The 13,371-nt window shown below is 54.1% G+C and overlaps 2 protein-coding genes across 2 annotated transcripts; both read right to left on the minus strand.

Moving 5' to 3' along the window:
- Nucleotides 1–243: 243 nt before the first annotated feature.
- THBD (thrombomodulin) lies at nt 244–3,454 on the minus strand. The gene has a single exon (XM_084512277.1). The coding sequence runs from the start codon at nt 3,369–3,371 to the stop codon at nt 1,710–1,712; it is 1,662 nt and encodes a 553-aa protein (XP_084368403.1). The 5' UTR covers nt 3,372–3,454; the 3' UTR covers nt 244–1,709.
- A 4,483-nt stretch (nt 3,455–7,937) lies between these two features.
- Nucleotides 7,938–13,066, minus strand: CD93 (CD93 molecule). The gene has a single exon (XM_084514705.1). The coding sequence runs from the start codon at nt 12,778–12,780 to the stop codon at nt 11,260–11,262; it is 1,521 nt and encodes a 506-aa protein (XP_084370831.1). The 5' UTR covers nt 12,781–13,066; the 3' UTR covers nt 7,938–11,259.
- Between the last annotated feature and the right edge of the window lie 305 nt (nt 13,067–13,371).

Consider the following 13,371-nt stretch of genomic DNA (forward strand, 5'->3'; position numbering starts at 1 on the left):
GTTTGGTTTTAACTTTGTCCTTTTAACATTATTCTTGTTCTCCACTATTTATGGCTCATTCCTTCTATTTTAATCCTGCTGGTGAAACAACCAGGAGGGTGTGCTTTCAGCCCGAGTCTCTGCTAAGAGCCCACAGCTCCTTTTTTGCTTTGTTGGAGCCTGTGGCCCCTGGAAAGGCTACAAGACGTTGGCTGCCAGGCAGGGAAGGCTGGGGAAGGGGAGGAAGAACAGCTCGTTCCCAGGTTTCTATAAACCAGACGGTAAAAGCTTTATTGGTCTACACACAAAATCACAACGTGATTGTGCATTGCGTAGGGTACATTTCCAATAAATAAATATTTACACACGTGCTGGGTCTATAAAACAGCAGGGTCAACCATTTACATGAGGAAAGTGACAGTTCACGCAGCATGCAGCCGGTGTTTGTCTCAGTGGTGGAGCTCCATCCCCGGGGGGCACAGCCCCTCCAGCCCTGACCCCAAACTCCCAGCCCCAAAACGGGGCCCAAAGCCTTCAGCACCGGCTCCACTGCTCATCCCAGCATGACTCCCGGACCCGCACTGCCAGCCCCGGTGGCCCAGCCCCTGATCTCACCCCCCAGGAAAACCCCACAGAGCACTTTCCCTGGATCTTCCCCCAGCTCCATGCTGGATCCTGCTCCTGCGAATGCCAGTGGGAAGTTTTGCCACTGAACTTCGACATGAATTAGATTCATCCCTGGACTAAAGCTAAGGGAAAAAAAAAAAAAAAAAAAAAAAAAAAAAACAGGAAAAAAGCTTGCGGATGGGAGGGGTGGGTTAAATTGCTCTGTAACAAGCAGTTTAATCCAGCAGCGGCAGAAAACGACGGAAGACATGTGGAGAACACAAGGCACGGTCTCAAAGGTGCTGAAAACAACCCTCCTTAGCACGGAAAAAATTACCCTGGCATTCTCAGTATCCCCTTTTAACCTCCGCACCCCCCGAAAGTCCCAAAATGGTCAAAAGGAAGAGAAACTAGCGTTCCTTCCCTGCCCCACGATGACACCCAGTAGGGTGGCTGCTGCCCCTTTTAATAGAAAAGTGCTCAGCTGCGCAGAGATACGTACGCAAAAAATGGGGAAGAGAAAAAGTGATAAAATTTCTGCCAATGATGGTGATGGGGGCACAGAGGGCAGGCAAAGTACTGACCAAAAGACCCGTGCTCCTTCTCCCATCGTTTATCTGTTTTAAAACACTAAACCAAATCCAGACAAAAGCTGGAGCATCCCAGCTCCTCTTCGCCCTGGGCAAGCCTTCATCCCCAGCCTGCGGCGCTCTCCGGCTGAGAAGAGGGAAAATTCAGGCGAGACGAACTCCCACAGCCCACGGTCCTCAAGGCAGCTGCTGGGCGCGTGCTCCCACACCGGGGCGAGGCAGATCGAGCTCAAATCAGGTCCATGCGGGGCTGGTCCTACCACAGAGCTCCCCTCTGGGGCCTCCCCGCCTGCGGGCTCGGAGAAGGGAGCAGAAATAGGAACTGCGCAGCGGTGTGCCTCAAGCCCTCCCCGCTCACTGAGGCACACGTTCACGAGAGCCAGCTGAAAAGCAGCATGTATTTTTTGGTGGTGGGGGTGATCACAGCTTCTCCTGAATTCTTCTTTATCATTACAAAACCGGGGAGGGAAGGGGAGCTGAAAATAAACTTTACCCAGTTCCAGTTCACCTCTCGCTCTGTCCCACCCGGTCTCCCTACAGTTTCTGGCCAGAGGCGGCACAGCCTGCAGTCACCTGCTGAAGTCCCATCTCCTTCTCGTGGGGGCTGCCACACTTGTAATCCATGGAGGCGGGCGGCCGGCAGCGCTTCTTGGCCAGGTGATACCCAACAGCCAGCAGGACCAGGGCCGCGCACAGGACGCCCACGGCGATGCCCACCAGGGCACCGGGGTGCAGGTGCTCCATTTTTGGTGGGCTGCGGCTGGGGCCGGGTGTCCAGAGCTCGAAGTCTCCTGAGGAGCCGTCTTCCAGTGGGGTTTTCTGGCAGTGGTTCCTGTCAACGAGCACATAGCCATCGAGGCAGTGGCAGGTGTAGCTGCCGGGCTGGTTGGTGCAGTTGTGGTCACAGAAGTCCATCTCGCACTCATCGATGTCTACACACATGACCGTGTCGTTGCCGGAGGCCTCCTCCAGCAGGAAGCCCTCGGGGCAGTAGCAGGAGTTCGAGCTGCACTCAGCCGGGCACTGGCTGTGGTCACAGTGCAGCACGCAGCGGGAGGGCTCCTGCGCGTGGACAGCGTAGCCAGGCATGCAGCTGCAGCGGTAGCCACCGGGCACGTCCTCGCAGCGGTGCTCGCAGGGTGCCGCGTAGCAGCTGGAGACGGGCTGGCAGTGCTCCCCCACCATCTCATAGCCGTTGTGGCAGCGGCACTCGAAGCCACCCTCGGTGTTCAGGCAGGCCTGCTCGCATAGCCCCGGCGACTCGGTGCAGTCGTCCACATCCTCGCAGCTGCTGCCGTCGGGGGCCAGCCGGTAGCCGGCCTCGCACATGCAGAGGAAGGTGTCGTCGTTGGGCACGCAGTGGTGCTGGCAGGGCGCCCCGGCGCAGGGCGAGGCGCAGCTGCGGCCGTCGGGGCCCAGCGCCTTGCCGGCGGGGCAGGAGCAGCTCGGCCGCCCCCCGGGCTCGGCGCAGCTCCCCTCGCAGCCGCCGCCGGCCAGGCGGCAGGACCAGGCGCCGTGCTCGGAGCGGCCCCAGCGCAGCCCCCCGCCGCCGGCCGCGGCCGCGCAGCGCAGCTCCAGCCCCAGCGCCGGGACCAGCGCCGTGCTGCCGGGGGGCAGCGCCAGGAATTCCCCGCCGCGGGCGCCGAAGGGCGTGCGGTAGGCGGCGGACAAGCCGTCGGCGGGCGGCAGGCGCGGGCAGCTGTCGGGGTAGTTGTACTCGCAGAGGAAGCCGTCGGCCGGCTCCTCGCAGCCGCGCTCCTCCCAGCGCAGCTCCCGGGACACGGTGGCGCAGCGGCGGCCGCAGCGGCGCCCCGACGGCCCCCAGTTGGCGTAGTCGGTGCGGCTGTCGCCCGTCACCCACTGGAAGCCGCGCAGCCGCTGCTCCGGCTGGGTGCAGGCGGTGGGCAGCCGAAGCCCCAGCCACAGCCGCCCGCTGCGGTTCTGCAGCAGCAGAGCGATGGCCTCCTCGGCCACGGTGGAGCGCACGGTCATCAGGTGCCCGCCGTGCCGCTCGCAGGCGGTGCTGGCGGCGGCGAAGGGCAGCGGCGCCCAGAAGACGGCGAAGCAGTCGTGCTCCAGGCACTGCGCCCCCGACGGGGCGGCCGCCGCCTCCGCCGGCTCCGGCTCCGCCGGCTCCGGCTCGCCCGGCGCCGGCTGCAGCCCGGCCAGCAGCAACAGCAGCGGGAGCCGCCGCATGGCGGCCGGCCGGCACGGCAAATCTCTGGCATGGCCCCGCCGCCGCCCGCCGCTTTATAGGCGCCCCGGCCCGCCCGGCCGCCCGCCGCAGGAAGGAAGCGCCTCCGGGGACGGGCCCCGCCGCCGCCGCCGCTGTTGCGCCCAGGGATTGCGGCGGGGGCGGCCCCGGCACTGAGTAAATCCCCGCCGCCCCCCGGCCCCGCCCGCCCCCCCCGCGCCGCAAGGCTCCGGGCAGGACCCGCCCGGGCGTTCCCGCGGGGTGGGGATGGGGATGGGGAGGGGGGGGGAAGGGGCGGTGTGCGCCCCCTCGGGGGGAGGGCGGCAGGGCTGGGTGCCGCAGGGATGGGCGGGGGAGGGAAGGAAAAGTGAAAAAAAAAGAAAAAAAAGAAAAAAAAAAAAAAAGAGAGAGAAGAAAAGAGAAGAAAAGAAACTAGAAGAGAATAAAAAGGAAAAAAAATAATAAGAAAAAGAAAAAAAATAAGAAAAAAATAGGAAAAAAAAAGAAAAATAGAAAAAAAATATACGTAAAGAGGAATGGAAAGGAAAGGGAAGAAAAGGGAAGGGAAGGGAAGGGAAGGGAAGGGAAGGGAAGGGAAGGGAAGGGAAGGGAAGGGAAGGGAAGGGAAGGGAAGGGAAGGAAACAGAAAAGACGTCAAATAGTTTTTAAAAAGAAGAGAGCGTAAGGAAAAGAGATCCAAGACGAAGAGAAGGAGAAGAAGGAGCACCACAGGGCAGCAGGAGCTGCCAAGGAGCCCCTGGCACAGCAAGGCCAAGCTGGGAGAGGGGCAGTGGGGGCCCAGCAGCGCCCAGGGAACAGAGTGAGGCCCTGTGACCCCCGCTCGCCTTCTAGCCCTGTGGGGATGGACATATAATCAGCATGGGGACAGAGAACCAGACAGGTGGCAGGGAGTCAGCCAGGACCACGTCCGAGCAGTACAAGGAGAGCCACGGCTCCAGGCTCTGCAACAGCTTGTCCCCTTCCAGGTTCCTATGCTTGCAGGATCCACCTGTATGATCGGAACATATCCAAGAGCAAAATAAAACTGAAAAGCAAACATCTAAAGCTTCACCACGCAAGGAAAAGGGCATCCAGCCTTTTTTTTTTTTTCTCCAGTTTAAATAGCGGTGTTTTTCCTGGAAGGCTCAGCCACAGCAGTCAGCTCTGGGGACCCATGCAGAGCCCCAGGGCCATGCTGCCTCATCCTGCTTCCCGCAGGGAGGTTACTTCATTTATTTCATTTATCATCACAGCTCGGCTCCCCAGACATCCTCTTTGCCCCCCAGGGGGCTGGTGGCAGCAACTCCAAGTGGGGAAAAAGGGATAGATGGGGGAAAGTTGTAATAGCTGTCATTAATAACTCTAATAACTGTAATGGGCTCTCTCCCTGTCCCAGGGCGACTCTCTTGCCCTGACTTTATGGGACAGTCCATTGCTTTGGAGCAGGACAAATCTATCTGTGGGACCTCAAAAAGGAGTTCTGTCCAGCACCTGCCACTCCCTGGGTGAAAATAAATCACTCCTCCGACAGCAGCTCTGCTGCTCCTCACCTCTGCAGAAGGAGCAAACCCCCCTTTCCCAGAGCTGTCCTGGAGGGAAATTGTCACTGACACTTGGTAATGCTGACTTTCCTTCACTTTAATAAGAGCTTTTCCCCTGTTTTCATTTTGTGTGTCCTTTTTTTTTTTTTTTTCCACTTCTTGTGCCTAAACTCTCTTCTCCTTTCTTGTTCTGTTTGTTTTGTTTTCAGAAGCAACACAGCAAAATAATGGGGAAGGGTCAGAGAAAACAACGGAAAAAGCAAAAAGATAAAATGTAATCAGTGAAAAAAAAAATCTGTGTTGTTGTTTTTTAAGATATTATACGAACATAAGTGTCAATTCAAGCCCGCGTGATGAAGAGTGCTTTGAAGCGTTCCAGCAGGAGCTACAGCAGCGCCCAGGCAGTGCTCCCCCAAGCCATGGGCTGTGTGCCCGCGTCCCTTCCCACAGCCAGCCACAGGCCTGCTGGGAGCGGAGACACGTCCCCGGGGCAGGAGACTTGAGGGCAACCACGCTTTGATAACGCTTTTCTGTTCCAATGGTCGTTTCCCTCCAGTGCCTCCAACCACCACAGGTGTTTGCTCATGTGGCCCCGACAGGCTGAGTCACAGACAGAGAAATGCCTTTCCTGCTGACATCCCGCTTTTCCTTTATAAAAGTGGATTAATCATGAGGCTCTGCCATTTAAAGTTATTGCAAGACTATTGCTGGCTGCCCATTGTGATAACCTTTTGCATTACTGCAGCCTGAGTCATCTGAAATGTCACCGTCACCCCTCTGCCAGGGGGCTGCTGGCAGCGGGTATGTCCAGGGGGGCTGACCTGTGGTTACGGGGTATGTGATGTGGATCTTGTTGGCTTGCATGTTGGATTTGGGAAACACAGCTCCTTCTCCAGCTTTGCCAAGCAGATTTTGCGTGTCTTGCAGAGAGAGGTGCAGCACGGCGTCAGAGGTGCAAAGCCATAAATCTGACTGCAGAAATGAGAGGATATTATGACAATATTTTTACCCTGCTAGCCTGCCTCAACTGGGGGCTCAGCCTCAGAAACAAGGATTTCAAATTTTGGAAAAAAAAAAAAAAAGTCTGAAATATTTTTTGCCCTGACAGGGCATGTGGCTGGCCCTGATTGCACCCAGCCTAGCCATCCCACAGCCGGCAGGGCACAGAGCTCATCTGCACCAAGGGCATTTAATTGGCTGCAGATCAATTAAGAGAACTACTTAAGGCAGTTTTCTGGTTAGGCTACTTTCCTTGTAATGGTGTTGGAGAAGGCAGTACTGGGGAGGTCACATCACGTGATGAGTGAAGGTGTTTGTTTGTTTTTAATAGGGAAAATAATAACTTTGCTTGTGTCTCTATTGCCTCTTGAAGCCATATTTTCAGTGCAGGTGCAGGGGGCACACTTGAGAATGCTGGATTTTTATCCTCCAGCAAGGCTTTAGGAAATCCTACCTCCTGGTTGCAGGGAGAGCCCTGAAGCTTGCCCTGTGCCTGCTTTCCAGGGGGACAGGGGCTGTGAAGAGCTGGGAAGCGCTCAGAGGGGTCAGATGAGGTCAGAAGCAGTGCCCCTTGCCTCCATGTGAGCTGTGTGTGCCCAGCTCCTGCTCCCCTGGGAGAGGATCAGCACTTCTTTCCTCTAGGCTAAGACCTGAGACTCCTGATTTTCTTTTATTTTAATGTCTCCCTGCCCTAAGCCAGTATTGGGGAATTAATTGGTGTATCTTCCTCAGATGATGGCTCCCAGGCAGCTCAATGTACAGAGGACAGAAGCTTTTAAGCTCCTCTCTGCTCAGCTGGACAAAGTTTGGGGTCCCAGGACTGGGGAAATACTGAGAGTTTTGTTTATGTGACTACATGACACTCTGAACCTCTGCTGCGAGCTTTCTGTTGAACCTTGCTTCATCCCAAGTGCTTGCACAGCAGCTGGAGCCACCCAAGGAGCATGCTGGGTCTTTCTTCAGGAAACCCCCCTTGTTCCTCCCCCACATTGTCACCAGCAGCACTCAGATCTCCTTGGCAAGGAACCAGCCTTGCTTATCGGCCTCAGAAGGACTTCAAGGAGCCAAATGCCAAGAAGTATTTACAAATATATATATATACATAAATAATAAAATGAGGAAATGGGCAGACATTTAAAACATCTGTTTTTGCATAGTGTGACTCTGTGGGACTTGAAGCAAGGCACATAGTATTGTTGTAGATTATATTAACATTACTCAATACCTTTTCTCTGAATTCTTCTGGTGGAGGCTGTTTTCTTGCAGCACATTTCCTCATGAAATAGCAAAAAAAAAAGTACTGGGGGTGGCTGAATTACCACACTCTGCTCCTTTCCTTTGGCTTAGGTGCGAAGCCCTTGCAGGAGGAACCCTGCGTCCTCTGCTCCCATGCAACATGCACTGACCTCAGCTGCTCCTCAGCCACGCAAAATGAATCGCATTACTAGGACCATGCCTTATCCTCACGAGGCAATACCAGGGCAGCTAGAGCAAGGCTGGACATGCTTCTTTACGGAGTGTGGAGGCACTGAATATTCACCGCAACATGTAGTGTCCATTTCTTGTTTATTTTTAAATGCTATTTAAGGAAAATGCCAGTGACTGGTCAAGGGCCACATGAATGTCGCTGCAAGCATGGGTGATATTAGTGGTTTCCTGTGCTGTTGATGCTTTTCCCTTGTCTTTTGAGTATTAACCTTTAGACTTCCAAGGCTGGCCTTTCCTTGGCAATGAAGAAGAGCAGACTGAAAGCAGCAGTCTTGCATGGGGGCAGAGATCATCCTGGGGCCTTGTTGGATGTGATGCAGATGGGCCCCGTTCAGGGCAGCAGTGCTGCTTGGGGCCCAGCCACCCCAAAGTGGAGGAGATACCCACAAAAGGCTGAGATACCACTGGCGTGGCTGTGTGCCCGATGAGCGCCAACAGTGAGATGATTTGTTAGTGCTGCCCTGTGCTGTGAGAAATTAATTACATGTACCAAGTGATTAGGTTTTGATGATATATGTATCAAAAATTACTGAAGACACATTCTGTTCAGATTTTATTTGGTGTTTCATCAGCAAAGTAGCAGTGTTATTCAATATGTGAGATAACCTTTTTCTTTTAGTTGAAGGCAACTGTGTGGCTTTAGTGCTGTACCATTGCTGTACGGATGACAAAGTCAATACTGATAGGCAATTTTCATGAAAGACGAGGCACATCTTAATTCTGGACCATAAAAATATAACAATTAACACTTACAAACAATTTGATGCATTCAAAGCATTTCGGACATGTTGGCTGGCCAGTCCTGCCATCTTGACGGCAAGACAGGTCTTGCTGACCATTAAACGTCATCTATACAGATGGAATGATGATGCTGAACATCCCCTCTCTCCTGACTCTATGCTGGGGATACCAAACTGTCTGATCCCATTTCTATTTGCTTTAGCCCATGGTTTTCACCAGGCCCTGGATAACTCCCTGATGAGGACCAAAACATTTCTGCTGCTTTCACAGAGGAAAGCAGGTAGATGGGAGGTGTAATGGCCCCTGGGGGAGGAAGCTACATCAGGAAATAATCTCACCTGAGAGAACCTGACCTAAACCTAGGCACAAATTAGTGTTTTCCCTCTGCTGGACCCACTACAACACTCCATTGGTAGCACAGTACACACATCAGAATACAAAAGTCTGTAGAAGGAATCAGGATTATAGGTTTTACTGAGGGGGTTTTGGAATAATTAACTCAGGTTTTTACCAGCTCTGAGTCTCTACTCATGCTTCCTCTTCCATTTTTCAGGGTGGAATCAGTGTGCTACCTACAACAATTAATGGATACTGTAATTGAAAAACATGGCAGGAAAAACTCCCGAGGCTATTAAGGTTTTGCAAACACCTCAGCTTTTGATCAAGCAAGCCAAGCAGTCCCTGAACTGTGGGGTGCATCGCTGTGACTGCCTCTTCCCCACGCAGACCCTGAGTCAGCATCACCCACCCGTGCAGGCTTAATTTTATGTATGTAGGTTGTCCCACTGATTTCAGTAGGATTATTCATTCGTTTAATTTATTAATGTATTCCAAATGCTCTGCTGGCTTGTTGTCACAACAAAGACATGGTATGAACTTTCTGCAGGACTTCCAAGAATGCCACCGCTGCATTCACTACTTCTCCGAACCACTGTGCAGAGAAAAGGAAGCATGAACAGAACATTAAAAAACATTTCTATCAGCTAGGAGCTACATTTTCCTGTTTTTTATTTTACAATGGAGAAATGAAGAATTAAAAACAGCAGGAAAGGGGTTTCTTCCACACACAGAAGAACAGGATGCAGGTCGCTGCCCACAGCAAAATCCTTTGTATTCAGTTCCCATTTCTGTTGCAATTAAGCCTCAAGTACACAATAAAAACAGCAGAATCTTCAGGAAACTTGTGTACCCTTCAAATCACGTGCTTATTCTTTAGCATTTTTTTGCCTTGTAGAGCTCTGGGTTGCTGCGGTACATAATGAAGCTAGCTAGCTCTGCTTGCCCTGGAAGATGTACTCCTGTTGAACTAAGGCAGCATTTTGCAGTGATGCCAGTGCTCACTAGAGACTGTTTTCAAACCTACAGGATTCCCTCTCCTCCAAGGGAGCAAGCCTACAGATTGATCTCTAGTAAAGCATGGAGCAAGCCAGGAAAAATCATCCTGTCCTGTTTGGAGGCTGTACCATCGGTGTGCAGGCTGTGTGATGCCTTCCTCCTGCTCAGGTGAAAGGTGCTTGCTCACATCAAGTCCCACCAAAACAAAGAGGACTGCTCCCCAAAGCACAGTGGTCAGGTCTTCGTGGTGCTGCAGCAGGTGCCTGCATATCCCTGTGAGCTGGTAGCGAGCCCAGCAGCTCCTTCTGCCCTTTCTGCTTCACAGGGAATGCAAACCCAAAGGGAGATGCACCTTCCCTCTGCTTTGCAGCACTGAAACAGACTGGGGAGCAGCTTTACCCTGAGAGAGCATTTGCTTTGAATGGAAGTTAGAAGCTTTATACAGTAGTTAGCAAACATACAATATCCAGTGCATTGTTTACGGGGAAAAGGATGGAAAAAACATTCAGGCTAGGCCCCACACAAGCTTAGCCCAAGCAATCAGGAAGGGATCCTGCCCAAAAAATATGATACAACAGGAAAAGTCTGGTCTTTTGTCTGGCTGAGTTTGAAGGAGAGCATCGTTTTGTGTACTTTGCAAGTGTGTTTGCTCAGAATAAACTGCAAATGGGAGAATGGTTCTTCCTAAATGTAGTTTCTCCTACCTTTTTTATCATATGCTCTCTGTCTTGGCCCCTTGTTCAAAAGGTCTGGTTCTGCAGCTTTCCTGCAAGCTCACACCTCCCAAGCTCAGCAAGGTGGTTAAGTTCCTAGCTTTAGGGGGGAGCTTTGGGAGGGAGCATCGCTATCTCACTCCTCCAAAAGCGGTGCACCCACACAGGCATGAGTATGGCTCTGGGAAGCAGTGTGGGGCTGAAGAGCTCCACTGCCCTTACAGTCCCTGCTCTGCTGGAGGAGGTTTCTGCTGCTGGAGTTCTAAAAAGGTTTATTCAATTACTTGATTACTACTGTAATTACATTTTAGAAGGAAAAAAATGAAAGGAAAAAAAAAAAAACTATCAACAACAAAAACTAGCTGCTCGTGGCTGCAGTTACCGATTCTTGCTTTAGTAAAATGATTAAGAATTTGAAACCCATTTCAACGAGAACAAGGGGAAGATGGGGGTTGAACAGCAGATTCCTGCTGCAGTGTAAAGAAGGTAGTGGGGGGGGTACAGTAGCATTTTTTTTGGAATGACAAAAGATTGGAAGGGCAGCAGGGAAACTGCTGCTTTTGCACCCCTGCATTTTAAATATAAGCAGGGGAGACCAAATTACACGGGAAATTAATTGCTTTTCCTTTGGAAGCCAAATCAATATTTCACATTTGATATTTTTAAGCCCAGTTAGGTTTTGCAGAGCTAAAGAGCAACCTGGGCAGGTAATTGCAACCTCATCCCATCTAAACCTGTCTGTTCCCTATTAACCCTTTATGTCAAGGAGCAGAGGTTTATACATCAGCTAACATTCCAGACCTTTTGCCATAAGGAATGATTTTGGATGCCTTCATATCTGTGCATCTGCCTCTCAGACCTGCCTTTTCTGAGAGAGAATCAGGTCCTGCCTTACCTGAAGCCCCAAGACTAGCTTTCAGATGTGAAGGCATGCAAAATCATCTTGGACAGATAGCATCACCCCTCTCCTTCCCCACCCCTGCCCCTCCCCCCCAGTTTTTTTCCCCTTTACAAAACACACTCCTTGCCACTTGTAGCTCCACATCCCTGCTCCCCCGGAGGCGCGGGTGCTGTTACCTGCGCTCGCCGCCTGCCCCACCGCGGCTCTCCGGCTGCTCGGGTACCCAGCAGTAGTTGTCCGCTGCATTTTTGGCTGGCCGCTTCTCCCGCTTGGCTGCCCTCTTCCTGCAGGCCAGCACGACGAGGGCAAAGGCCAGCAGCACCAGAATGGCCACCAGGCTGCCCAGGATGTAGTAGAGGAGCAGCTGGGGGCCGTCGGCGCCATGCTTGGGGCTGTGATCTGACCCCAGCGCCGTGGGGGCTGGCAGCATCATCCTGCTAGGAGTGGCAGAAGGGCTGCGAGTGCTTGTGGTCCACGGGGCGCCTGCTGTTTGGAGGATGCTGGTGGTCTCTGGGGTGCCCGCAGGCTCCTCTCTGGCAGTGGGGGTGGTGGGGCAGCCATGGCCATTCTCCTGTGGGAGGAAGCCGGGCAGGCAGAGGCACTCAAAGCTCCCAGGCAGGTTGCGGCAGAGCCCAAGGCAGGGGTTCTGCAGGCACTCGTCCACATCCAGGCAGGCATTGCCAGCACGCTGGTAGCCAGGTTGGCAGGCACAGATGAAGCTGCCGGCCGTGTTGTGGCACTCATGCTGGCAGGGCCCCTCCAGGCACTCATCCACGTCCAGGCAGCGGCGGCCATCGGGTGCCAGGACGTAGCCGGTCTCACAGACGCACTCAAAGCCTCCAGGCCGGAGCTGGCAGGACCCCTGGCAGGGGTTGGAGTGGCAGGCATGCTCCAGCAGGCAGGAGGTCATGTCAGGGCCCAAGATGTAGCCGGGCTGGCAAGCGCATCGCAGGGGCTGCCCTAGCTCTTCCAGGCACAGCTGCTGGCAGCCCCCATTGTTGTGGGTGCAGCCGGCAGGGCAGAGGGGCCCGGGGGGGTGCCAGGCGAAGCCGCCCCCCTCCAGCGGCTCCTTGCAGATGGTGAAGGCTGGGCTGTTGTCCCCCTCGCACACCACCTCCGCTAGCGAGCCAAAGGGAGCTGCCGTCAGCCGGGGGCTGCGCACCGCGAAGGGCGTCACGTAGCTGATCTGGCCGGGGCCCCCTACCCACGGGGGCCCGCACATCCCCTGGAAGCTGAACTTGCAGAGGAAGGCAGGCACCGTGGTACGGCAGGAGCGGTCAACCCAGCCCAGGCGCCCGTTGGGGCCCGCAGGCCGCAGGATGACACAGCGGCTGCTGAGGCAGGTGATCTGGGGCTCGGCCAGCCAGGCTGAGTAGTTGCCGGGCTCCCCGCCGGCCACCCAGGTGAAGCCCCGCAGCAGCTCCTGGGACTGCATGCAGCGGCCGCGCTCCAGCCGCAGCCCAATCCAGGCCATGCTGGCCGCACCGGCTGCCATCAGCTGCCCCAGCTGCTCGGCCTCAGCCGCGCTGCCCACTGAAGCCAGGTTACCCCCGTTGTTCCGGCAGTGCTCCTGGGCGCCATTCCAGCCCAGATTGTCCCGGTGCAGCGTGTAGCAGGCAGTGCCGGCGCAGAGCACCTCGACGTCCTCGCTCCTCGCCACTGACAGCAGCAGCAGCAGCAGGGCTGCAGCCATCCTGCTGGTTGGACGGACGGGCAGACACTGCCTCACATCCCCTCAGCTCCCCGCGCTCACCCTGCTCGTATCCTGTGCTGCCGGGGCTCCTATTTATCACCGGAGGCCACAGCTTCCTGTAGTGTGGCTGCGCCACTCGCTGCTTGTTGGACACAGCTGGGATGTTTGCCTCCGTTTCTTCTCCTCCAGCGAGGCAGGCTGCTTGTTCCCATTTCAGATGTTTCGCTGCAAAGGGACTTTCTTTATTTTGGCCGGTGCTGCTTTTCTGTATGAGAAAGTAGCCTACATCATGCTTTTTTTGGTTTTGGAGGGCTTACTCTCCTCACTCACCCAGTAGATAATTTTTCTAATCCCTAATAGGGCCTTGTAGTTTTCAACCATGCATTTGCTGAAAGTGGGGAAAAAAAAAAAAAAAAACAAGCCGTGGGATCCCTCGCTGTCTGCCTATGAAAGAGACTGAATATTTGGCGCAATGTCTCATGAGCAGACTAAATTTCCAACGTGCTTTTCCCCTCTTGGTGTGCTTTAAATAGCTGGACAAGCCCTGGATTAGGAGCTGGGTCATGAGAACATCCAGGCTGCCAGGAGGGA

Source organism: Aythya ferina, assembly GCF_964211825.1.
Source record: "Aythya ferina genome assembly, chromosome: 3".
Taxonomy (NCBI): Eukaryota; Metazoa; Chordata; class Aves; order Anseriformes; family Anatidae; genus Aythya; species Aythya ferina.

Excerpts from the sequence above, each read along its gene's own strand:
- CD93 (XM_084514705.1), bottom strand. The coding sequence starts at position 12,780 with ATGGCTGCAGCCCTGCTGCTGCTGCTGCTGTCAGTGGCGAGGAGCGAG.
- THBD (XM_084512277.1), bottom strand. The coding sequence starts at position 3,371 with ATGCGGCGGCTCCCGCTGCTGTTGCTGCTGGCCGGGCTGCAGCCGGCG.